Source organism: Sceloporus undulatus, chromosome 1 (assembly GCF_019175285.1).
Source record: "Sceloporus undulatus isolate JIND9_A2432 ecotype Alabama chromosome 1, SceUnd_v1.1, whole genome shotgun sequence".
NCBI lineage: Eukaryota > Metazoa > Chordata > Lepidosauria > Squamata > Phrynosomatidae > Sceloporus > Sceloporus undulatus.
In genome coordinates this window covers 203,724,176-203,751,488 of record NC_056522.1, presented here as the reverse complement: position 1 = coordinate 203,751,488, position 27,313 = coordinate 203,724,176, and the positions used below count along the sequence as shown (strand labels likewise).

The following is a 27,313-nucleotide window of genomic DNA, read 5'->3' as shown; positions in this document are numbered from 1 at the left end:
CTCCGGGACCCTCCGTGGATACCAAAATCTGTGGATGCTCAAGTGCCATTAAATACAGTGGCAGGGTAAAATCATGTCCTTTCCATAAAATGGCAAAATCAAGGTCTTTCTGGAATATATACATATACATATATAGAGGAGTATTTTCAAGCTGTGGATAAAGAATCTGTGGATAAGGAGGCCCAACTGTAGTTTGTGCTTTTGTTTGTAGAACCTCACTTACATACCTTTAAGAGAATATAATATTGTATAATGTGTGCTTGAGAAGTTTGGACAATTGAGGAATGATCCCCATTAAAAGAGATATCTAACATCAAGGTTCCTGTGGGACTGGGGCAGACAAAAGGGGGCTTCTAGTGCTCTTCTAAAGAGATTGTCTCTGGAAATCAGTCTCCCACTCTCTGCCCTGTTCCCTGTCAGTGTTGCCAATTTTCGGGGAATTCGCCGGAATCTGGGGAATTCAATTAATTTCTTTCTGGGGATTTTGACTGAATGATAATAATAAATATTGGGGAATTCCAGGGATTTTGGTAAAACATTCTGGTGACTATCTTCAAGGCTTGTTGTCAACACTGTTCCCTGTTGCCTTCACCTCGCTTTATAATCTGAGCTCAAACACTTTACATTCTAAATGCCCTGCCCTGCTGTAATGCTACAGTTCAAAGATCTTTGTATGCTAACTAGAATTTATACAACTCAGCATCTGCTGCTGTCTTCAGAATCACACTGAGGTCTTCTGTTGGTGAACAGGCGGAATAGAAGGTGGCAAAAACACCAGGTAAAAGGCCTACATGTTTTGCTAATTTTCTTTGCCTATTAATGTGCTTTTATATATTAAAAACAAATAAATACCACTGTTTTCCTCTGTCTTTTTTCCTGTAGCTCCACCACTGTTCTAATCCAAGTCTCAGTGTTTCTTGATAGTTTGTTCAGTCTGTGCAAATAGGTACACATGGGATGTTTATCAGTGGGGTGAACAAGAAAACTATGGGTCTTATCTGTCATCTCAGAGAATTGCTTGTCTTGTCTTTAATTCTCATTCTGCAAAGGAGAAAGGTCTTGTCTTTTTCCAGACACGTAGCAGAATGGTTTCAGTAGATCATCTGACTTAAGTAATTTCTACTTATATTAGTTAGGGTTTTTTGTTTGTTTTTTGGATTTTTTTTTCTTGAATGAAGGAGTAAATTGTAGAAGAGGAAAACTAACTGCAGAAGACATATCTGGGGTAGCCATGTTGGCCATATAGCAAAGTACAGTACAGTATCACCCAAATTCCAACAATGCACCAAAATGCAATGAGACATGTTGCCAGCTTCTTTTAAATCCTTTACCTGATGAAGAAGCTGGTGGAGCTTTGAAAGCTTGCAACAATGTGCATTTTGGTTGGTCCCATAAAGGTACCATTGTTTTGTGACTTTTGGATGTAACTGCAGAAGGACAGAGCTCAGGTGCAGGATAAGAAAGAGTAAAAATAAATACAAACATGGTGAAGTGCAGGTAGCATGCTTTATTTCAAATGAACAATACTATCTCAAGGAGGTTCAACAAAACAGCTAACAATACAGTTTTTTTTCTACTACATAAACGATGCTAGTTCAAATTTAAGTTCAAGGCACATGTGATGTTATAACAACAGTTTTAACTTTTCTGAAACTGTGGCTCAAACTTTGGTTGCCTGAAGTTGACAGTATCTAGCAGAATCCTAATGCTACCACACAATCACTGCATCCTAAGAACCTCCCCGAGTTGGTACTGCTTCTGCACTTGAGTGCCCAAATAAGCTTTATTTATCCAAGGGATGGCCAGGTGATGTTACTTTTTTATAAAGTTATTCAGGCAGTCCGTGTGCCAGAAACAGTACATGAACAGGTGGTGAACAAAATGCTGGCCGCTTGCACTTTGCTCAAAGGATTGTGAGTCATGAACAAAATATAGTTTGCCATTGATCAGATACAACGTAAGACATTACAGTGTGGCTTACAGGAGGGTAGATGCAAACCTCACCAATGCCTTATGTTGCTGATTCAAAATAAATTCGTGCAGGTTCAAGGAAACCATGCACAGCATCATCTCTTAGGTGTAGGTAAATAGGTCTTCAACAGGGAGCCTCTCTACCTGTTGAGGCATTCTTAGACATCAACGTTTTGTTGAGGCACAAATATTAGTTAAATGTTGAGCAGGGTATTCGTTTCCTAAGAAACTTTCTCCTACCAACTGTTCCAAAAGTTACATTTTAAAATGTCATAAAATAAATGGTACAAAACTTCATAACCGTTAACTTCGGCTATATACAGTATGTACATGTCAAGTGAAAAATAGTTTTAAAGTCAGACAATAATGACTATAAGTCATAGCGTATATCCTTGGACTTTGTCTGGTTCAGGTAGGTATAAAAATATTTTTTTAAATATATATTTACAGATCCGTTATTCCAGTCCATATCAATCACTTGCCAAAAGTCAAGTGTAAATAAAATAGGCCAGGCCTTTTAAATTGATCTAATGTTAATATTCACAGTGGCAGAGTCAGTGCCAAACTCATTGTCTAAATTCAACGTATAAAGTCCCCCATCATTCTTTTGAACGTCCATGATGATAAGCGTAGTTAAATCTTCACTGGTTTCCACATGGAATCTACCCCCCTGACTTGAAATGCTTTTTCCTCCACAGGACCATGTTATTTCAGGAGCGGGTTCACCAGAGAAGGCACAGGATACAGTGAGAACCTTTCCTTCCTCAATTGAGATGTCATTAGGAAGAGCTTCAATTTTGGGTGGTACACCTTTACAAAACAGGAAAAGATGTTTAAAGTCAGTTGTTAGTGAAAATTGCAATTCCGCTGTGACGGGGGTTTTCTACATATCTACAATATTGGGGTGGGGGTTGTCTCTAGCTCTACATAGAATCATATTGCTCACCTCTCAAACCAGATTTAATCATTCTACTAGTTGAACTCTCCAGTTGGGTCAGACTAGATTTCCCCATTATACTGCTGGAGCTCATCTCTACAAAGGATTCTTTCATGGAGGACATGCTTTTGGCAGACATGCTTGCAAATTTCATTTCACTCATGCTGCTACTGCTGCTACTGCTGAACGAAGCTTCTTGTTTAGAAGCGGACATTTGAAGTGACTGCGAAGAGAAACTTTCTTGCATGCTTGTATCACCACTTGTCCTCAACACTACCTCTTTGGGAGGTTCTTCAATTAGAGCTGTGGAGCATAGCAAACATAGATGGAAAAACCAATGACATCACATTGACTTTATCGAAGAGGAAACTACTGAGCTGTTTAAGGAAAGCTGAATTTGGTTATAACTTTTCCCCAATCACTCTCTTATTTATATATATGTATGTACCTTTCATTTCTCCTTCCAGTATGTATTTTTTTTAGTAAAGCAAGAAGAAAAATGTGAGACAGTTAGCATTAGTAAATTAACAGTTTAAAACGGTTTTGTGGAAAGAATTAAGGTTTTTGATTGGTGCTTTGTTTTCTTGAGAATCCATAGTTCAGGAGGTGGTCTGCTTTGCACCACCATCAACAATGACCACAGCTTTCCTTAAACACAAGCTCATGCATACAATACATAAAGAGCAAAACACAGAGCAACCCATTGATTCCAGGAACCCATTTGGTACCAGTTTTGGCTCAGATGTTTAATATAAAATTAAAAAAAATTACTCCTCAGGGAATTAATTATTCTGAGAGTTTATTAAGCATTGATTACTACAACCAATGGGTTAATAGCAAGATATTAAGGTAGGATATTCATGGTAGCACTGAACTAAGCAAGAAAGATTTTCTTACATCCATATTTGATTTTAAATTCAATACTTTGTAATCATAATTATATTGTATTTTAGGTTCTTGTCAAAGAATTAGCACAACCAATTGCTTTCATCACACTCTATAAGCCTTACTAGTTTTAAGGAAAGACTTAAAGAAAAAACAAACTCACAAAGGACAGTCAAGGATGCAGTGGCAGAGCATTGCCCATGGAAGTTTTTTGCTTTGACTGTGTATTTTCCACTATCGCTCACTGCAGCATTTTGGATTGCAAGAGAATAAACATTCTTGGAACGATTTACTCTCATGTTGGATGAAAGAGCAATCTGATAACAAAGAAAAGAGGCCTCATTAAGATCAAGTACAGTATAACAAAGGTTTGCAAATGAAGTATTTAAGGATGAAAAATGTTTACTTACTGGCTGGTTATCCTTAAACCAGCTGATTTCAGGAGAAGGATCTCCAGAGACTTCACAGGTAAGCAACACATCTTGTCCTTCATTGATGTTTTGAGATTTAGGTTGTATGATAAAGACAGGAACATTTGAAGTGTCTTTTGAAAAACTCATTTCAAAGTGACATTTGACAATGCCCTGGTCAGTCTTTCCTTCACAAGTAAGTATTCCTTCATCTTTATGGGTTGCTTTTTTGATGGTCAGAGTATGATCACTTCCTGACACACCATATCTATAATCTTCAGAGTTACTTAGCTCTATTCCATTCAGAAACCATTTTACATGAGAAGCACCAGCAATACTGGCTTTAAGGGTAGTTTTTTGACCTTCAGACACACTCATTTTAGTGGTAGTAGATTTAATTTCTGTGTGAGATGTTTTAGTATCTTCAGACACCAGAGACCTCTTAACAGATTCCTCTTGCACCACTGCCTTTTCTTGGGAAGTCACTGTAGATTTCTTCTGGGTAGATATTTCAGCTGTTTCAATTTTCTGAGTTTTGGCTAAGCTTGATACCTGAGAGAAGGCACTTTTAAAAACTTGGCCAACAAACTGGAAGTTGGTTTTGGAGGTACCACCTTCTGCAACAACTTCACAGGTATATTCTCCTTGATCAGATTCCTTGAGGTTATGGATCTTAAGTTCATATGTTCCATCAGATGCATAATGAAATTTGAAATGATCACCTTCTTTTAATTTCTTGCCATCTTTGTACCAGACTACTTCTTGGACACTTAAAACACTGCTTTCAACTGAACAGAATAGTTTTACTTTATCACCAGTAGCTTCCAACTTTAGCTGCTGTTTTATTTTAGGAGGAGCAGAAACTGGCAAGTGTGCTTTGTCTCCTGGTGTTGTCTTTCCTGCAGCTGTTGATTTGGCTTTGGAGTGGGCAGGAGACGGTTCAGGTGATTTGACTCTCTTGGGAGATTTTACTTTGTCTGGGGACTTTACATGGCGCTCAGGAGATTTTACCCTTGTGGGTGATGTAATTGCTTTTTCTGGAGCTCTTTTCCTTTGTACAGTCAAAGTAAAGTGAGCTTCCTGTCTTCCTTCTGAATTTTCTACTACAACAGTGTAGCTTCCTTCATCTGAGCTCTGGACAGATGAAATTTCAAAGGTAGATTTATATTGTGTACGTGTGACTTGGTAGCGCCCAGAAGAAACAATAGCTTGGCCTGCATGTATCCATGTCACTGTTGGTGTTGGCTCACCATCAATATCACAAGAAAATCTTGCAGTTTCTCCTTCAGAAACAGTGATTGATCTTGGTTTTGTTAATATTGTAGCAGGCAGAGTAGTTTTAAACTTTCGGTGCACAGCTCTTTCTTCTAGTGATTTTTCTGCTGATGCACTCACTTTCATTTCTGCAGAAGCATGATGTTCATATGATGATAATGATTCTCTTGTTGCTGTCAGTTCTGACTTGACTTCTCTTACTGAAGAACTTGCTTCTGTCGCAGATACTTTCTTAAATGAAGAAACTGCATATGCCTCAGTCCTTGTCAAATCAGGAACAATAGATCTTGGTACTTCATCATCTCTGCGGTGGGAGGTATAAGTAGTATAATCTCCTCCTGTAACATCTAATGTTGCATAGTCAGAACATTCCCCTTTATAGTTTGTGCACACAACACGATATGTACCACTATCATCAATATGGCAGTCAAGGATCTCCAAGGTCAACACCCCACTAGTATTAGTGAAATGTATCTTATGGCTTTCTTGGATTTCAACACCATTATGATACCATTTAACTTCAGCGGTAGGCTTGGACTGTACATTCAAAATGAACCTGGTGTTGGTGCCACATGGCACACGGTGAGAGCGCATTCTTAAAGTGATGCGTGGGGCATGATCCAAAGTGAAAGGTTCTTGGGTCAGAACTTCATATTTCCTCTCCATTGTTTTTTGAGTTTTCAAAGCAGCTTTCATTGACTCGTATCTGGAAAATATGTCAAATCTTGCTGTTCTTTCAAATCGAGAGAGAGATCTCTCACTGGACACTGGACTTGGTGAGCGTGGACGAGTTCTCTCTGGAGTAGGAGATCTTCTCTCAGGTTCTTCTACAGGACGGGAACGGGGTCGAATTAATTCAGATACAGGGCGCATAAGCTCAATGTAAGTTGGAGAAAGAGAGCGTCTTCTTCCTAGCAATCTTGAGGGAGGTGAAAATTCCCTGTGAGCATGTCTCACCATTTCTATCTCCTCCTCCTCCTCTTCTTTTGAGGTTATTTCAGTTATTTCTTCTCTCCTTCTTCTCCTTCGGCTCTTTTCTTCTTGTGACATGTACTCAAGTTCACTTTTGTACTCTGAGAGCCGCTGGCTTGTGGTAACTGGTCGTAGCAACTCTTCATCTTCTTTCTCTGCCATTATTCTCAGTTTTTGTTTTGATGGTCTATAAACTGCTCTATCATGGCGCTGTCGGAGCTGTGCATAAGTTGCACCAGTTTCTTCTTTAGATGGTATATGATAGGTTGCATACCTCAGTTCTCTTCCTGCAGATTCTTCTGCTGCAGCTTGTGCATGTGCTGCAGAGTAATGAAGAGAAGACAATTCGAAGCGTGGTGGGCTTCTGCTTGGAGGTGAAGCAGAAAAGCCTAACTCTAGTTCTTCTTCAAGTCGCAATCTTTCTTCTTCAGTTCTTTTCATGGCTAAGTAATCATCAACTGGAAGAAGTAATTCTTCATCTGACAGGTCACTAAGTGATCGCCTTCTTGGTCTGTAATAAAACTCATAGTCAGGAGATGGTGTACGCCGGCGTGCTGGTCTCACTATCTCAAGATCATCTTGTGACAATTTAGGTATGCGCCACTTAGGTTTATATTGATCAGTAAGGCGTGGCAGTGGCATCACATAGAATTGTTCCCATCTTGAAAGGCGAATGCGCTTTGGTCTCTTCTGAACAATTCTGTCAATTTTACCTGGCATTTCATATTGATCTCTCAGCTTCTTGTACCACTTCATGTCGGACATAGGCACAAACAATTTGATGCTCTGATCTTCTTCAAGAGCAGCTCCTGCAGGTCTGCGAGGCTCTGGGATTTCATAAGGCATTCGGAGTCTCCTTTCTTCTTTCACTTCTTCCTTCTTAATCTCATATTCCCCTTTGACTGTCTTTGTGCTTACAGCTGGTTTATACATGATGGCAGCTTGCCTTAGAGCTTCTTGTGCAACTTGTGTCAGTGGAACAGATTCCGTCCTAGAAAGAATTTCTGCCATTCTCACTGTCTTGTCAATTCTCTTCTGCACATGGATTTGCCTCTCCTCTTCTGACTCATATTCCCGTTTGACATATTTCAAGCGCTCTACTTTCAAGTAGGCTTGGCAGCTTGTGGATCCAGCACTATTTGTAGCAGTAACTCTGTAGTAACCACTGTCTTCTGGTAAAGTGTCCCTGATATGCAAAGCATAGTAATCTAATCCTTCATGTACAATTTCAATATTGGGGCTAGCTGACAAAGGCTGACCATCTTTTTCCCATTTTAGTGTTGGTTTTGGTGTACCAGATACTCTTATCTCAAAGCAGACACTTTGGCCTTCATGGCATTCTGCATTTGCCAGGAGCCTCTTGAACATGGGTCTCAGTGTGGAGGCCTCTGGAGGAGCATGCTGAACAACAGTTAGCTTAGCTTTGCAGCTGTCTTCACCATATTTGTTGCGTGCCAGGACAGTATATTCAGCATCATCTTCTTCACTGACATTATGGATGAGAAGTTGATAAAGACCTTTATCAGTCTCAAAGGTGTACTTTCTATCATCATCTCCTGGCTTGATCTTTTGACCTGATTTGAACCATGTTACTCGAGGTTCTGGGTGGACAGTTATAGTTACTCCAAACCTAACATTTTCACCAACATAGGCTGTTCGGTTGTAAAGAGGAAGAGTAAATTCTGGTGGCCTTTCCAAAAGTCTCATGGTATCTACTCGGCGTTTGACTCTTTTGACAGTTCTGCATCTGTAGTAGTCAGAAACTTCTCTCACACCTTTGACAAATAGTTCTGCATAGGAACTGTCTTCCCCATAATCATTTACAACTTTGCACCTGTAGGTACCATCATCTGATTTAGCAATATCTTTGACATACATTGTGGCCACTCCTTCATGGTAGGTGATTTCATATTTTTCACTGCTCTCCAACTGTCGTACTCCAAAGTACCAAGTTACTTCTGTGGATGAGTCATAATTTTCAATTTTGCAGACATATTTGGCATGTCCACCTTCTTCAGCAACGGCATGCATTATCTGCCCAGTAATGGGTCCAATTTCAATGGATGCCACTTTAACTTTAGCAACAGTAACACCTTTCTGAGATCTGATTGCACCACCCCATGAAACACGGGCAACTGACACAACAGTATTCCACTCTTTCTTTACCAAGGTTTGGTAATAACGTCTGTGTCTCAGTGTTTTGATTACTTTAGTGCTGCATTTTTCTGTCCTCTGCTTCAACCAAGTGTGTTCAAGGGCTTCTGTAGCAGTCATACGAGCTTTCCTTTCTTTTACCAGCAGGCGGTCAATAAAGTCCAAGGCCTCAATACTTATATCTTTGAAGGCTTCATCATCAAAATTGTATTCAGCACTGGTGATGTTTTCAATTGTCTGTTGGTTTGTTTCAGCAATGAAAGGATTCAAACCACTCAGAAGTACATAAACTAGAGTTCCAAGTGACCACATATCAGTGGCTGTGTTGACCATATCATGCTGATGGACTTCAGGTCCATAATATTCAGGGGAAGTAAACTGAAGTCTGAAATTATCCCCAGGTTTCAGTTGCCTTGCCTGACCAAATTCAATTATTTTAACTATAGAGCTTCTTCTTGTGAAGTAAATAATGTTCTCTGGCCTAATATCAAAGTGTCCAATGCTATGACTGTGTAGGAATTCAAGTGCTTCACAGACTTGACGTACATAACTTACAATTTCCCTTTCATTAAACTCAAAGGCAGGGGTATTAAGTCTCTCAAAGATGTCAACTCCGGAAATGAACTCAGAGATCATGATCAATTCTTCCAGGCTTTCAAATGATTCATGAAGGTACAGGATATTTCTATGCCTAGCAATGTTTAAGATGGAAATTTCTTTCTTTACCAGCACCTGATCAGCACCTTTCACTTTGACAAACTTGGCCAAGTAAGTCTTCTTAGAAGTTGTCTCGACACACCGGTGGGCAATTCCAAACTGCCCACGTCCAAGTTCTTCAGCAATCATATATCTGTCATAGAGCTCCTTTGTAGAAGAGTGAGGTGCTTTTGCTGTGGTGACCTCTCTGGCTTCATCAACTTCTTCATCATAATTTACAGTTCTGGTCTTATCTTCCTTTGTTATGACAGGATCTGTAGGTTCAGAAGGCTGGCTCTGGCCAAATTTATTTTCTGCTATAACACGGAATACATAGCTCGTCTTACCAAACAGGCTTACTACAGTGTACCGTGTATCACGAGCTTGACCAACACGAATCCATCTCTCAGCTGTGGTAGCACGTTTCTCAACAGTATAGTGAGTGACTTTGCTTCCTCCATCATTAGCTGGAGCATTCCATGTTAGGTTAACAGAGTCTCTTGAAATGTCACTTGCTTTCAGTCCCCTTGGTGGATCAGGTACATCAGCTACATCCAGTTCAACTGTTTTCTGGTCAATTCCAAATCTGTTTTTGGCACAGACAATGTAGAAGCCTGCATCTTTTCTGTCCACACCATTAGGGAAAACAAGAGATGTGAATGACCGAGTAACAATAACTTGATAGTGCCCATTGGTATCAATGAGATCTTGGCCTTTCTGCCATGTGATCACTGGATCAGGCTTGCCACTGAATGGGATTTTGATGCTGACAACTTCACCACGGAGGGCATGAACAGCTCCCATGCCTTCAAGATTTTTAGGCAGGTGGATCTTAGCAGGAACTGCAGGGGGAAAAAGACACCACAATGATATAAAGTAAGAATTAAAATCAGCAAAAATGACTTCTTCAAAAGCCATTAAACTTTTTTTTTTTTAATGGAGGAAGTCTGATTTAGAGTGGCTTGGGCATTTGCCATGCACTGGACTAGTATTTGAAACTAACTTCATGACATAAGCTCTCCCTACACAATCGTCTGAGCAGAAACCAATACTGTAGTTATATTACAACATTTTGGAATAACTAACCGTGAAATCATGCTTCGTTCTGCAATAATGCTAGAATTTTTCATGAGCGTGTAAAAGCCTATTACTGTCTTATTGTCTGACAAAAACTGTGACAAAATCTTCCACCAAACCAGTGCTGTAAGCTCATGGACTTACAAAAATACAAATTCCTAGGATTCATAAGTATGATTCTATTTTTACATTTGGAAGCTACATTGTGAGTCATTATGTTAAAAGGTAGCCTGAAAGTCTTTAAATAAAATAAATACAGAAATATGTAAACTTTTTGTATTTAGTATATGTTTCCTATATTAATATCTATATAACCTAGTATATTTGATTTATACAAGGTACTGTGTAGCTTAAGTTTCAATGCTTGTAATAATTCTGAAAACATTAAGAGAAGACTATAAGCATAGGAAAGGTTTTTTAAATCCATCTGCCTACTCTGCACAAAAAATTGAGTAATTATTAATATTAATAGCAAAGCACATTATTTACCTTCAACATCCAAGGAGGCAGTTCCAGATACAGATCCTCCTTGGTTGGTTGCTCTCACTTGATATACAGTGGCATCATCGTCTGTTACATTTGAAATTACCAGTTGGTGATATCCACCCTTAAATTCTTGTATCTTTACTTTCTCCCCATCTGGCAAAATCTCTTTGCCTTGCCGGAACCATTTTACAATAGGCTTAGGATGACCGGTGACTTTGCAAACAAAAGTAGCATGACCTCTGAATCTCACATTCAAGTTTCTGATTTCTTCCTTGAAATGTGGTGCTTGAATTGGTACATCAGATCTGGGAGTGATTGGCTCTGAAATGTCACTCCATTCACTTTCACCACCTAGATTTTCACATTTTACACGGAACTCATATTCAAGGCCTTCAATAAGGCCTGTGACAGAATAAACAGTTTCACGAATTTCTTCTGTTGTTACGGCAATCCATTTGTTTTGCTTCTTTTCACGTTTCTCAAGGTAGTAATTTCTAATCTTTGAGCCTCCATCACTAGCAGGTGGCTTCCAAGATACAACACAGGAATCTGCGGTCACAGCAGATGCAACTGGACGAATTGGTTGGCCTGGTTTTTCTGTAAGAAAGAATAATTTCAGCCCATGAAATTGGTCTATTTTAATGAACTGCAGGCAAATAAAAACAGGGATTATGTAGCATACTTACCAAATGGAGTCTTGATAACAACAATAGATGAAACCTCTAATGCTTCACTGATGCCAAAAGTGTTCTGAGCAAAGACACGGAAATAGTAGCCTGCATTTTCAGTTAGGTTAACAATTCTACAGGTTGTGCCAGATATGCTTGAAGATACCAGCTGCCACTCTGTGCCTTCTTTTGCTTCTCTTTTCTCTACAATATAATTTGTTACTAAGGCACCTCCATCATCTTCAGGTGGCTTCCAGCTTATGACTGCAGAGTTCTTCAGCAGTGCTTCCACAACAATTGGTCCTGCCGGTTTATCTGGCTTATCTGTCAAATAGGAAAGGCCATGTTTTAAAGTATGTGCTAGAAAATATATTCAACCTTTTGATTTTGGAATAATGGAAAACCAATGCTTACCTTGTATTTCCACGTTGAGAACAGTATCAACAGTGCCAAATATGTTACTAAGTTGCACTTTGTACTTTCCTGAATGGGACTTATGCTGAACATTTTTAATGACAAGGTGGGTATAATGCTCTGTGTTCTCAATAGTAACATTTTCTGCACTCTTCAAAGGTTTCTTGCCATGGAACCAAGTGATGGCAGGTACTGGACGACCAATGTATACAACATGGATGCGAAGAGTGGAACCCACACCTGCACAGTATTTCTCTTTCAATGGGAAACCTGGATGGAATTGTGGAGGAGCTTGCAATAATAGCTTGCCACTAGTTTCAATCTCTCCAACATCATTGACAGCCTTGCAAGTGTAAAGTCCTTCATCTTCTTGCTCCTCTGTAAGAACTGTAAGTGTATGGGTGCGTCCATCTGATGACGTTTTGTATTTTCTGCTCTGTACAAGCTCCTTACCAAAACGGTACCATTTTATATCAGGAAGAGGTCTCCCAACAATCTGGCATGATAACTGAGCTGGTTCACCCAAATTGGTAGAAACATCCTTCATTTCTTGTCTTATTCCAGGAGCTTCTCCAGCTGTATTTACAGAGAGAGAGAGAGAGAGAGAGAGAATAAGTAAAAACTCCTACATTATTCCTTGATTATGCAAATTTAATAATGCTATCTTTAGTGTCATTAGCAGTGGAAAAGAGTGTATTTTTTCATTGTACAGTAGTCTATTGACCAGTGTAAATATACTGAAGTAGTGCATCATAAATTTGAAAGGCCTTGAAAACAGAATAGGTTAATATTCTACACTGCATGGGAGAAGAGATGTGTCTTTGTCTGGTGTCTGGGTACTAGTTAACATTTCATAAAAGTGGTGCCACAACTGACCAGTCCCTCTCTCTAATAGTCACCCACTTAACATCACTCAGCATAGGCATTTGGAGAAGAGACTTCAAAGATTTAAGAATCTGGGCAAGTAAATATGAGAGGATAATTTTATACTGAAATTGATAAACTGCTTCAAAACTAGAAAGACAACCAACAGTATATTTCTATACCATACTACTCTTTTATTGCAACATGTATATATTTTAAATAGTAAAGTAAAGCAAAATGAATATGACTGAGTATTTCGACTTACATGTCAATTTAGTCTTTACAGTCATTGCTGTTCTACGAGGCCTGCCAATTCCTCTTTCATTTTCTGCAAATACTCTGAATTCATATTCTGTAGCTTCCAGTAAGCCTCCCATTATGAACTGCCTGTCTTTGATACGTTCTTTATTGCACTTTTTCCAGGCCGTTTCTCCAGACTGGCGATATTCAACCCAGTATCCAATGATATCTTTACCACCATCACATTCAGGGCGCTCCCATTCTAAAGTAATGCTATCCTTAGATATTGACGTAATCTCAATTTCTCCAGGCTGGCTTGGTTTGTCTGAAATTTTTTTAAATATTTGTATAAGAAACTGAAGTTAGTCTTTTCATTCAATTTCATTTTGATATGTTATAATACAATATTGCATCTACTTACCAAATGGATCCTTGCACACAACAGGTTCAGAAGCAGGACTGGGTTCACCCTCACCAATATCATTTTGGGCTACAATACGGAACTGATATTCAGCATCTGGAACCAGCCCTGTGACAGTGTACATAGTGGTCGTGATGTGAGTCTTGTTGTGCCTGACCCATTTCTCAGTAGATGTTTCTCTGCGTTCTATATAGTAGCCAGTGACACGAGAGCCACCGTCATCTCTAGGTCTGGACCAAGATAAGCTAATGGAACTCTTTGTGACATCAAGTATTTCTGGTGGATAACTTGGAGGCTCTGGAGGATCTGTTGAAAAACAGACACATAATAATCACCAATAATAACCAAACCAGCATGATTTAAAGTGCAAGACTAAAATCAGGGAAACCTAGGCTCAACTTTCCCTTTGGCTATGAAGCTCAAAAAGTGAGCTTCATAATAAGTGAAACTCAGTGTGAGAGAGCCAGCTTGATGTTGTGGTTTGGGTGTTGGACTAGGACTCTGGAGACCAGGATTTAATTCCCCACTTGGCCATGAAACCCATGGGATGTCCTTGGGCAAGTCATATACTCTGAGCCTCAGGGGAAGACAATAGCAAACTTCCTCTAAACAAATCTTACCAAGAACATCCCATGATTGGTTTGCCATTAAATTAGAAACAATTTGAAATCACACAACAATAATAACAATCAATAAGTGACCTTAGGCTAGTCATTATGTCTCTACCTTATCTATATCGTAGGTTTGTTGTGAGTATCAAAAGAGGGACAACTCTGTCATTGTGTTGAGATTTTTGGAAGATGACCAAAATAAAAATATGGACTGGCATCCTATTCTGTATTTATGATGCCATAAGCTAGACTTACAACTTGTAATTTTGTGAGTCACATGTATTGTCATTATACCATAGCCCCCTGGCAGAGGCTAGATGTTCATCTTTCAGTGCCCTGCTTGCCAGCACATCATAACTCTTTCAGTTGATGCAGCTGCCTGGTTTCTAAGGTGGGTTTTAGGGGGTTGAATCAGAGGATGAGCTGTAGTTATGTCATTGTAGCTATATCTCCTGTACTAGAGCTTGGCCATGATGATATGTTTTTCCCCTCCTTCATACAAATAAAGTCAAAACATATACTTACGCAAAGGTGTTTTGGGCACAACTGGCTCTTCAGATTTCAGGGACTTGCTTATGCCAAACTGGTTTTCAGCAGAAACACGGAAGTGATATTCCACATTTTCTTTCAGTCCTTTCACTACTAGTGATGTACCCTTTATTCTGGAACCAACAGTGTACCAGGCAGTTTTTGGTACTTCTCGCCTCTCAACAATGTATCCCAGTAGATCAGCACCACCATCATCACTTGGAGGTTTCCAGCTGACCCTAACAGAGCGTGCTTGTATGTCATCATATTCAAGTGGCCCTTCTGGTGGATTTGGCATGCCAATCACTCTGACTTTGATGTAAACAACCTTTTTGCCACATTTGTTTTCAAGTGTCAAATCGTAGGTACCAGAATCTTCTCTTTCTGCATCTTTTATCACGAGTTCAGTGTCTGATTCAGAAGTGGCAATCATGGCTCTCTTGATGACATCATGTCCTTCTTTAGTCCATTTGCATATTGGAAGGGGTTTACCTTTAATTGGCACTGTAAGCTTAATTACTCCACCTTGTCTTATAAATACACCTTCCAGATATTTTTCATCAAGTTCATAATCAGGAAATTCTGAGAAGAGGAAAAATGTTCCATGTTACATATAAAAAAAGACTTTATTAATTTTTTTAAAACTAAGAATTCATAACTGAAATATCTTACCAAGCATTTCAGTCACTTTGGCTACTCCTGGCACTTCAGCAGGTTCACCAGGACCACCAGCATTACAAGCCAAAACACGGAATCTGTATTCTGCACCTTGTGGAAGATGTGTTATTGTGTATTCACGGATCTTGGTGGGAGTGGTGTTGCATTTCGTCCATTCAAACTGATCAATCTTTTGCATTTCAATCAAATAGCCAGTCACCTTAGACCCGCCTTCATCTTCTGGTGGACTCCAAGCCAGGGAAATTGATGTTCTTGTTGTATCTGTAACTCTTGGATTCTGAGGTTTGCCTGGGGGAGCTGGAATATGTGATCACATCAGAGTCATAACATATTCATGTAAACCACATAAATATTTTTTGCAATTTGAAATTACTAAAATATTACTATCCACCATTTTTTCAAGTATTTTTCTGATATTATGATTAAACAAAGGAGGGAGGAATTCTCTCTATACCGTGTAACTTTATGAATCATAGAATCATACAGTTGGAAGAGACCACAATGAATACAGGACACAACTTACCAATTGGATCCATAGCAACTGCAGGCTTGGAGGCCCTGCTTGGCTTGCCAGTGCCCCTAGCATTGACAGCTGTGACACGGTGTTCATACTCCAGTCCTTCAATCAACCCGGTTGATCGGTAGCGTGTCATAGTGATTGCAATTTTATTAACACGGACCCATCTATCAGATCTAACTTCTTTGCGTTCCACAATATAACCACTGATCTGTGAACCACCGTCCTCTTCTGGTGGATACCAAGTAAGTGTCATGCCATCACGAGAGATATCAAATACCTCTGGGGTACCAGGAGGACCAGGAAGACCTACATTTCAAAAAGTGAAAAAAAATGTGAGCATAATTCCATGTACAGTCATGCTTTGTTCTTAAACTCAGATACGTGGCACTGCATATTGTTGTACAAATACATTATAGGTTGTTAGGATTCAACTTTTTTAAACCAAAGAAAATCAGAATTAATATAGTGCTAGTTTTTAAAAAAAACATCTATGTGTGTTAATATAAACTAGCAGAGAGGACTAAGGAAAATATTTACTTACTGATTCTGCTTTTGCATTCTACAATTTCAGACTGCAAGTATGAACCAATGCCAAAGCGGTTGGTAGCAGCCACACGGAACACATATTCAGCACCCTCAGTAAGTTTACTAAACTTAAATGTTGTCCGAGTTACAGATTCAGAAACTGGTAGCCATCCTGGCCGATGAGCATCACGTTGTTCCACCACATAGCCACTTAGTGTTGCACCACCATCCATCTCAGGTGGTTCCCAGGAAATGGTTACAAAAGTTGAATCAATATCAACAATTTTAATAGGCCCAGTGGGCGGTCCAGGTTTGTCTAGTAAAAAGAAAAGAACAGGTTTAAGCAAAGAATAATAAGGTTATAGACAGCATAGTTGAATTTAGAAAAACTATGCAAGGAAAGTAGCGGATCGTTATATTTTCAAAATAAATTCTTACCAAGAATAATGACTTTGATCCTTTCAAGAGCAGTTCCACTTGTATTCTTCAGTTCAAGTGTGTACTCTCCAGTGTCATGTATTGTGGTTTCGCGTATGGTTAGTTTAGCTGTCTTAGCAACTGTTTCAACCTTGACACGTTCTGATTCTCTTAGTTTAGAGCCAGCAAAGAACCAAGACACAGCTGGAGGTGGTCTTCCAGAAATTGGAATAGCTAGTTCGATAGGCCTGCCAGATGGTACATGAACAGTCTTTTGAGGTATTCCAGCAAGATCAATTGCAGGTAGAACTGGAAGAAGAATGAAAGCTCAATGTTTTTCATCCTTGTTGAACTACATATTAACAATTTGAATCATGTTTTGATTTTCTTTATAATTAGGATGCTTACCTTTTTGTTCTTGTACTGTCACTGCTGTGACTATCTCTCTTGGTTCAGACACACCCTTCTGGTTTTGTGCTCTCACTCTAAACAAGTACTGTTCACCTTCATTTAATGAAATTATCGTGTGTTCAAAGACGGTGGGCTTCAGTGTTACAACCTTCATCCATCTTTCAGATCCAGCTTTACTAGCCTCAATTACATAGCCAGTTAATCTGCTGCCACCATCATGCTGTGGTTTTTCCCATGCAAGTGATACCGTAGATTTTGTAATATCAACCACCTCCAGTTTCTGAGGCACACCTGGAACCTCTGACACAAGCACTGCATCTAAGGTCTCACAAGGTTCACCAATACCATAGATGTTTTCTGGAAGTACTCGGAAATAGTATCGGGCTCCTTCTATGAGTCCAGAAATACGATAAAAGGTTTTGTTGCATTTAGTAGTTACTGTCTTGTAAGCTCTCATAGCAGCTTCACGTTTCTCAATTATGTAGTTGTTGACAGGAGCACCACCATCAATAGTAGGAATATCCCAAGTAATTGTCACAGACTCTTTTGAGACTTCTTTGATTCTCACTGCTGCTGGTGGGCCAGGTGTATCTGCAGTTGGGAAAGATAAAACAGGCGTTGCAATTTTCCCCTTTGTCCATTTTCTTTTCCTGTACTACTCAAATAAAACTCACAGACCAACCACTGATCTAGAAACCAGTTGCTATGATTTTATGTTGCTTCTCTTTTCCCTTCTCTCTTTCTACTCTTCACTTCACTCTCTTACTGCTTAACTGTTGCCTAATCTGTTCAGATTACAAACCTGTTTTGCAAAGATCTTTTAAATCCCATGAACAACTACTTTGATGACAATAACTACTACTACTATATAAATCAGTTTCTTTAACATTTCCCATATCTGATGAAATGCTACTTAGCAATATAAGCAAAGGCAAGTAGGCATGTCTCTTTCTGCAAGAATAAAACTGAAACCTACCATAGACTTTTACAAGAATTGTTGCTGATTTCTTTCCTGATTGATTTTCAGCTTCAATGACATATTTTCCAGCATCATACCGGTTGACTTTATCCACAACCAACAGTGTATAACTATCTGTGGTGTCAATAATTCCCCGACTTGCCAGGTCAACACCCTTCTTGTGCCATGTAATTATTGGTGGTGGTCTGCCAGATACTGACACCATTAGACGTAAAGAGCCACCTGCTCTAACAACAACAGTCTTCTTTAGATCCTCAGCAAGTTCAAGATCTGGTATTTCTGTGACACAGAAAGAAATTAATAAGTAGTGTTTGAATACATCTAAATAGATTTGTAAATGACAATATGTAAATTATTTCTAAATACTGGATTTTGACCTTACCTAGTCTCTCCACAGGTTCTATTTCAGCAGATGACTCACTGTATTCACTCATGCCATTGATGTTGGTGGCAGCTACTCTAAAGCGATATTTCTGGCTTGTTTTAAGACCAGTCACAGTGAATTCAGCATTTCTTAGAGTGGCAGTAGTATGTGCCCTATACCATTGTTCAGTACCATCCTCTTTCATTTCAAGAACGTAGCCTAATATATCAACTCCACCATCATACATGGGCTTTGTCCATACCAAGCTTATGCTGGTTTTAGTAGTGTCCACAACTCTTGGTGATGAAGGTGCTGCTGGAGTGTCTTTGGGAAAGAACATGCCTAATGTTATTACAGTAGACAAATTGCAACTTAACACCTGAAGAAATTATCACTTTCAGCTTTCTGCAGTAATAATTCTGATTACATCTTGAGTTGAAATGTGGTTTAGCTAAAACTGGATTTTTAAGTTCTGGGAAGTTACAGCAGATTTTGACTCATTAGAAGCATGTGCCACTAAGCGACAAATAGTTTCTTTGGCCTCTGGCGCAGAAGGATAATAATACAATAGGATTATAGGGTTTGAGAGGACCGAAAAGTCATAATGTTGATTTCTCTGTCCCCAAAGAGAAGCACTATGTTTTTCCATATCCTTTCCCCATTTCTTTTATCAATGGCATCTCTGAGCTTGTTGTCATCTGGTGTGTGTGTGTGTGGGCAAACTGCTTTGCCCTTCCCCATCGGCCTGCCCACCCAGATTGCTGCTGAGGGAGGCACACTCAGGCCTCTGGAGCACTCATTCAGAGTCTGACGTGGCTGCTCTCTGGGCAGTTGGAATTGTTTTTAATGCCAGTTATAAGTGTGAAGCAAAAACATTTAGTAGATTTCCCTTTCCCCATGCAGGAAATATAACTAGGGTACAAGTTATTCCTTGTTGCATTATAGCTGTGCTGCTGTGGTCTCTGATGTAAAAGGACCTTTCCTTAATGGAAGCTGTCCACAAGCACTGAGATTACTACTTCGATCACCCTTAGCCATCTTGGCATAATAACAACTGTAATTCAAAACATACAGTGTGGAGAGCATCAGGTTGAGGAAAGCTACACTCAAACAAAGACAACCTTTTGTCAGAGTATTTAGGAAAGAAAACAAAATTCTGACCCACTAGTTATCAACCGGAGCACAGAAATTAAAAAAAAAAATTAAGCTGCTCTTTCAGTTCATCTCTGTCACAACATTCAAAACACTTAAAGAATTTCTGAATCTGACTGGTACAGGTATCCATTTCTATGATCTAGAATCCATAAAATATGCATCTGGGTGAGATGCAAATGGAAAAATCACACTGAGAACTTGGGTGCAGGGTGGCATATAAATCCCTGAAATATTTTTTTAAAAATACACACTCTTTGTAATGCTGATGGATGTAATACTGATTAATGGTCTTTTAATTGTTGCAAACACTAAGTCTACAAGACTACTCTACTACTTACTTTGCAATAAAATATTGATTTCAGGAACTTACATGATGGTTCTTTGCACAAAATGTAGTGAGACGCATCACTAGGCTCACTGTTACCAGCAGCATTTACAGCAGTGACACGGAACTGATATTCACTGCCTTCCATTAGACTAGTAACTTTCAGCCTTGTATCGTAAATGGTATAGTCTCTGTTAACTCGTGTCCAGCGTAGACTTCTTTTTTCCCGTTTGTCCACAAGATAGGTGCTAATTTCATTGCCACCATCTGACTCTGGTTTCAGCCACTGAATAATGATGTGCTCTTTGCCAACACCCACAGCTTCAGGTACACCAGGGGGTGATGGAATAGCTGTAAATATTTTTGATGTGTGAGAGAGAGAGGGAGAGAGAGAGAGAATAGATTATTTTACAGTTCTATGTGTATTGCATTCCGCTCCACTGCTCACACCCAAACACAAATACTTATTTGAACTAGAGGGATACTTACTAAATGAATTTCTAGCAATAATAGGTTCTGTTTCCAGTGGAACACCAGGCCCATACTTGTTGACAGCTCTTACACGGAATATGTATTCATTGTTCTTGATAAGTCTTGTTACAACCCATGACAGTGTTTGACATTCGGGTTCAACAATAACCCAGTTCAGTCTACTAGTCTCGCGTCTCTCTACAATGTAATGGGTAATTTCTGCCCCTCCATCTTCTTGAGGAATGTTCCAGGCCAAAGTACACTTCTCTTCTGTTACTCTGCTAATGGTGATTTTGCCAGCACATGGACCAGGAGAATCTGCAGATAAGAGCAATGGACAAGTAGGGCAATGAAAAAAATGATTTTATCTTAAAAGAGACTTTGAAGGAAAGACATTGTGTCACAGATAACTAACAAATGCAAAACATTTACCAAGCACTTTGACGAGGACAGCAACTTGTTTTGTTCCACTGGCATTTTTAACAGTTAAGGTATATTTTCCAGAATCACTTCTGTCACAGAACTTGATGATTGCAACTGCATGCTTGCTTGTGTATTGTAAAACGACCTTTTCACTTGGATCCAGCTCCTTGTCAGCCTTAGACCAAAAGACTTTTGGTTCTGGTTTTCCACCAATTGATGCTTCGAGAACAAGATCAGACCCAGCTCTAATTGTTACAATTTCTCCTTGCAATTTGGCATCCAGTTCAGCTTTAGGTGGTGCTATGAAAAAAAGCAAATGACATAATTTAAATATTGATATTTTAAAACATTAACACATGTTAGATAATGTTAAAAACCATAAGAATGTCTCTTACAATATTCATCTCTACAGGCGACAGGGCCAGTGGATTCAGAACCTTTGCTAATTACACCAGCAGCATTCTTTGCCAACACTCGGAATTCATATTCCTCTCCTTCACTGAGAGCTGTTACAGTAAAGAAATTTTCTGAGACGATGGTGTAGTTGCATTTCAGCCAACGTCCATCTCCAGATTCACTGTATGGTTTGCGTTCTACAATATAGCCAATGACTTTGCTTCCACCATCATAAAGTGGAGGAGACCAGCTTAATGATACTGAAGACCTTGAGACATCTGTTACCTCTGGTCTGCCTGGTGGATCTATAAAAGAACAACATATTGGAAAATTTAATTTTATTGTTCATTAATTAGTAAGAGAAAATCCATTTTCTATACTGGTCATACTTACCGACTGGGTTTTGGGCTAGTACTGGTCTAGAAGCTTCACTAGGTTTGCTAATGCCAGCAGCATTTAAGGCATATGTTCTGAATTGATACTCCAGACCTTCCACAAGTGTTGTTACTTTGTAGTTGCACTCAAAACATGGAGTTTTATTTTCCTTCACCCAAAGGATTGAGTTGCGTTCTTTCTTTTCAATCCAGTATCCAACAATTTTGCTACCACCATCATGATATGGTTCCTCCCATCGAATGGACATGGCAGTAGCAGAAACAAAATAGACCTCAGGTCTAGTGGGTGGGCTTGGTGGGACTAATTTTTTAAAAAAGACAAAATAAGCGAAGCATTAGATTAAAAAAAAAAACAACGAGAGAAAAATTATACAAATCCTATGGAAAAATAGTTCCTTACCAAATGGATGTTCAGCCACTATTGGTACTGATTCTACTGGCTTGCTGACGCCAAATCTGTTTTCTGAGCTGACACGGAAACTGTATTCCATATATTTAGTGAGATGAGTTACTTTGATCTGTGTACGTTTGACACTGGAATTTACCAGTTGCCATGCTGTTGTACCAGATTCACGTTTCTCAACAATGTAGTTTGTAATATCACTGCCACCATCATCTTCAGGCTCTTTCCATGACAACACACATGATTCAGCTGTTATAGATGATATTTCTATGGGACGGGTAACTGGGCCTGGTCTTCCAATAACAATGACAGTCACAGTGAATGTTTTCACACCGGCGGTGTTCTCAAGTGTTAAATAATATTTACCAGAGTCTCCTCTCATGCTGTCCTTTACAGTTAGTGTGGTCCTATCCTTTGTTGTCTTGATAGACACTCTGTCTGTTTCTTTGAGTCTCATTTCTTCAAGCTTCCATGTTACTTTTGGAACAGGACGCCCACTAATTGGTATATCAATAGTAAATGTGCTTCCAGTTTTGCAAGTTACAAGTTGGTTAGTTATTCCACTGAGATCTGCAGTTGGTTCAATTTGTGGCTCTTTAACAATGACAGAAGAGAAGGCATCTCTTGGCTGGCTGTAACCAGCATTATTCTTTGCTTTAACACGGAACTCATATTCATTGTTCTCTGTGAGACCTTCAACTGTAAAAGTCAACTGTTTTGTTTGACCAGCTTCCACCCAAACATCAGATCCCTTTTGTTTCATCTCTAGCAGGTACCCAGTAATACGACTGCCACCATCATGATCTGGCTTAAGCCAGGCTAATACCACAGATGACCGAGTGGTATCCACAATATCTAATCTCTTAGGTGGAGCAGGCTCTTCAGTGGCTACAACTGGTTCTGTTAATTCACATGGTTCACCTACTCCATATTCATTTTCTGCTGATACACGGTAAAAATAGGGCATGCCTTCTGCAAGACCAGAGACCTTAGCAATCTGTCGGGTACATTTTTCATTAACAATTTGCCAACTGCGGCGGCTTGCTTCTCGTCTCTCCACAATATAATGATGGATACGAGCACCTCCATCCAGGATCGGAGCATCCCACATTAAAGTGATAGAGTCTCTAGTCACATCCTTAAATGTAATAGGTCCTGGTGGCCCAGGAGTGTCTAGTACTTTAACAGTGAAAGCAATGGATTTCTTACCACTGTTATTTTCTACAGTAAAAACATATTTGCCCGAATCTGTTCTATTGCAATTCTCCACAGTTAATGTACTGAATGAGTCAGTTGTATGAATGTCAGCACGCAAGGTAAGATTAGAATCTGCTTTGGACCATACAGCAGTAGGAACAGGTCTGCCCTTAAAGGCAATAAATAAACGGATGGTTGCACCTGCTCTGACAATATGAGTCTGCTTGAAGTTAGCATCAATATCTAGTTCAGGTAAAGAGAGTCTGTCTATGGTTTGCACAGAGGCAGCAACCATACAGCTTTCGCCTTTGCCTGCACCATTTACAGCACTGACTCGGAATTTATAGTGTTCATTTGGTTCCAGGTCAGTTACAGTATACTTGGTAGCAAGGCAAGTCTCAGCATTGACTTTATGCCACTCTTCCAAATCAGCTTTGCACATTTCAATGATGTAGCCCATTATTTCTAGGCCTCCATCAAAAACTGGCCTGGTCCATTCTAAGCTGACACTTGTCTTTGATGTATCTGTCACTTTGACAACAGTAGGAGCACTTGGTGGATGGACTGGCTCCCTGCATTTAATCAGCCTTGAGATACCACTTGGTGGCCCCACTCCAGCCTTGTTTTCTGCCAAAACCTGGAACTCATATTCATTGCCTTCAGTTAGGCCAGTGACTCTGAATCTTGTTTCAGTAATGGGCCTCTTACTGGATACTTTAACCCAAAGAATGCTCTTCTTTTCTCTTCTCTCCAAGATATATTGGTTAATGTCACTTCCACCATCTGATTTTGGCCTTTCCCATGAGAGTGTAATACTGTTTCCTGTCACGTTGCTAGGTTCTGGGGTGCCAGGAGCATCAGGAACAGCTGTGAAATAAAAGAAATATGTCAGACCACATTCTAGATACATTTGACAAAGGTATATAAATATATGACTTTTTCCATTTAAAGTAAACTTACTGTAATGTGGTTGTGCTACAAATGGATCAGATTCCAATGGCCTGCCAACTCCAAACTTGTTGGCTGCAGAAACACGGAACTGGTATTCATTGCCTTTTATTAATTTAAGAGCAGTATAGCTGCAGGCTTCACAGTTGTCTTCAACTAGTGCCCAGGATACTCTGCTAGTTTCACGCTTTTCAATGACATAATGAGTAATCGCTGCACAGCCATCGTTAGCTGGAGGCTCCCACCATAATGTTGCCTTTTCTTCAGTAATATTGGTAAACCGTATTGGCCCACCAACTTTTCCTGGAGTATCTGTAAGGTTAAATTATTGGTTATTTTTATTATGCCCATTTAATATAGAATGAATAGATTATGAAATAAAATTTGCGGGGAGGATAAAAACCAAATGATTCTTTTTAAAAATCTAAATTGAATTTTTCTGTTCAAATATACAGTATTTTTTTAAAACTATAAACGAAACATTATAGTACTCTCTTGACTCCCATTTATAAATGAACAGTTAAAATGAAATCTAATCACAAACATGCTAGCTAACCCTATAATTGGAATTTTATAAAAATGAATTACAGTGGTCCCTTGGTATCCATTGGGATTTGGTTCCAGGACACCCTGTGGATAACAAAATCCATGGATACTCTAGTCCTATTAAATACAATGGCATAATAAAATGGTGTCTTTTATATAAAAGGGGGAAATCAAGCCTTGCTTTTTGGAATTTAGAGATTTTTAAAACATTTGTAAGCTGTGGATGCTTGAATTCGTGGATAAAAAAATGTGTGGATAAGGAGGGCTGACTGTAATGACTTTGTTACGAATTACCTAAAATCCAGCCAGAAAAAGCAGAAAAAAATACAATTCTTTTCAGTGTGTAAATAAAAATAACAGTGGGAGTATAAAGGGGAGATCTACTTGTGGGAATGTTAAGGACACTGTATATTTATTTATTTATTGTTGAGAAAACAAATGAAAGTTTTTTTAAAAAAAAAATAAAAAATCAAGCAGAATGATGTGGTGATTAAGTGGTCTAAGCAGTAGCCTTTAGGTGTCTGGTTCAAGACCCACCACTATTGGCATTCATATGGCTAGCTAGTATCTTCTATGCCTGCTGCTCTCGCTGTCCTGCTGGGGACTGTCTCAGATATAATACCTATGTAAAGCATATAGAGTGGTCAGTAGGTACTAAATAAATGTAATGGTTTAAAAGGCAGCTATCGGGAGGCAATGCTGCAATTGCAAATATGGGGCGTGTGTGTAACTTAAAATTTAGTTTAAGAAACTGTGGTCTAAATCCATTTATTAGGCTCAACTAGAACAGGCCCATTGAATCAATCAGCCTTATATAACGGCTGACTTATCACGTTCCAAATGATTCAATAGGTCTGCTCTAGTTTGGCAAACATTTAGATTAAGGTCTATGAACCAGCATGGTGTTTGAGCACTGGGTGACCACTCTGGAAACCAGGATTAAAATCGTCACTCAGCCCTGGAAACCCACTGGGTGACCTTGCCATATTCTCTCAACCTCAGAAGAAGGCGAAGGCAAATGCAAGCTCCCTCTGAACAAATCATGCCAAGAATACCCTGTGATAGGTCCCCTTCAGGGTCACCATAAGTCACCATAAGGTACACTCTTATGCTTACATCACTGATTTCATCTTATCACATCCAATGTACTGATCCAGCATTCCTAGCTCAACACAGATAATGATTAGATTATATGCTATGATATTCTAAATTAATAGAAAGCAAGTTATCATAAACAATTATATAAACTGTACCACCAAATGTTGGAAACAGCTCTACTGAGATGTAGTTTAAGTTATTTAATGATCAAATTTGCACCACTTATCAAAAAGCTATGAAAAAGTTTTGGTAGATTTTTTTTAATTGGCAACTTAAATAAACTTAAATTAAATTTAACTAAATAACTTAAACTGGTGATTTATGTTGTTTTGATTTAAATCAGCCCACTCTAATTTGATGCAAATTAAAAAAAATTAATGCAAACTTACCTTGTACTCTTATGGTTATATCTTCATGTTTGACTCCTGATGAATTCTTGGCTTCTACTCTATATACGCCACGATGGTCACGAGAAGCATCTCTAACAAAGATGGTGCTAAATCCAAGAGCACTGGTTATTTCTATATTCAATCTCTTATCAATCTCTTGTCCATCTTTAAACCAGGTCACCTGGGGAACTGGGCGCCCTGTGATGAGAGCTTTAAGTCTTATGCTTTCTCCAGCTTTAACTGTAAGGCCTTCAAAATGCTCAGCACCAAATTCAATATTTGGTGCAACTAGAGAGAAAAAAGAAGTAAAATGATATTAAGAAATAATTCTCACTAATGGATACAAACATAGTTTTCTAGCAAGTAATACCAAGAGGCATGTTAGTTATTTTATTTCATAATTCCTTTAAATATTCAATACAAATGAAGTAGTATTTACATTGGGAGCCATCCTTTTGAATAACCCCAGTTATTTATTGAATTAATTCATTATTTTTATGATCATTTATGATCTGCTGGGATTTGGTTCCAGGACACCCCGTGGGTACCAAAATCCGTGGATGCTCAAGTATCATTATATATAAAGGCATACTAAATTGGTGTTCTTTATATAAAATGCCAAAATCATGGTTTGCTTTTTGGACTCTATATTTTTGGGGAATATTTTCAAGCCATGGATGATTGAATCCATGGATAAGGAATCTCTGGATATGGAGTGCTGACTGTATTATTAGGAAGGGCTTCTGGGTTGAAGATGGCTCTGTGTTGCAGTCCACTTTAGTGACTCTGTTGAGGAGACCTGCTCTGGACATGGCAATCCCTGGTGAGGAATCAAACCAACCAGCAGGAATTGTCTCTGTGATATGGGAAGCTTGGAAGAACTTTATCTAATTTCCTGTTCCTAGTGTCAAGGTGACTAGTGCTATTGTCATCAAGACTCGGGTGGAATGGAAGAGGCTGAGAAGAAACCATCACCCCTACAGTGTTCAAGGCACCAAACAAAGGACTTTAACAATGCACTCAGCTTTCTTAACTAATTACAACCTGTAGTACCTAGGAAGCTT

The 27,313-nt window shown here is 39.1% G+C and overlaps 1 protein-coding gene across 1 annotated transcript in view; it reads right to left on the bottom strand.

Annotated features, from left to right (window-relative positions):
• Positions 1–1,487: 1,487 nt before the first annotated feature.
• Positions 1,488–27,313, bottom strand: part of TTN (titin) — a 333,475-nt gene continuing 307,649 nt past the window's right edge. Inside the window, 25 exon segments of the mRNA XM_042444851.1 lie at positions 1,488–2,781; positions 2,918–3,211; positions 3,957–4,110; positions 4,204–10,142; positions 10,867–11,460; positions 11,550–11,855; positions 11,946–12,521; positions 13,075–13,374; positions 13,471–13,776; positions 14,607–15,191; positions 15,282–15,584; positions 15,811–16,113; positions 16,349–16,648; positions 16,771–17,058; positions 17,158–17,751; positions 18,137–18,418; positions 18,522–18,827; positions 20,029–20,334; positions 20,473–20,772; positions 20,887–21,177; positions 21,273–21,578; positions 21,667–21,969; positions 22,069–24,135; positions 24,229–24,528; positions 26,250–26,537. Coding sequence (XP_042300785.1) covers positions 2,489–2,781; positions 2,918–3,211; positions 3,957–4,110; positions 4,204–10,142; positions 10,867–11,460; positions 11,550–11,855; positions 11,946–12,521; positions 13,075–13,374; positions 13,471–13,776; positions 14,607–15,191; positions 15,282–15,584; positions 15,811–16,113; positions 16,349–16,648; positions 16,771–17,058; positions 17,158–17,751; positions 18,137–18,418; positions 18,522–18,827; positions 20,029–20,334; positions 20,473–20,772; positions 20,887–21,177; positions 21,273–21,578; positions 21,667–21,969; positions 22,069–24,135; positions 24,229–24,528; positions 26,250–26,537 — 15,884 coding nt within the window. The 3' untranslated portion in view covers positions 1,488–2,488.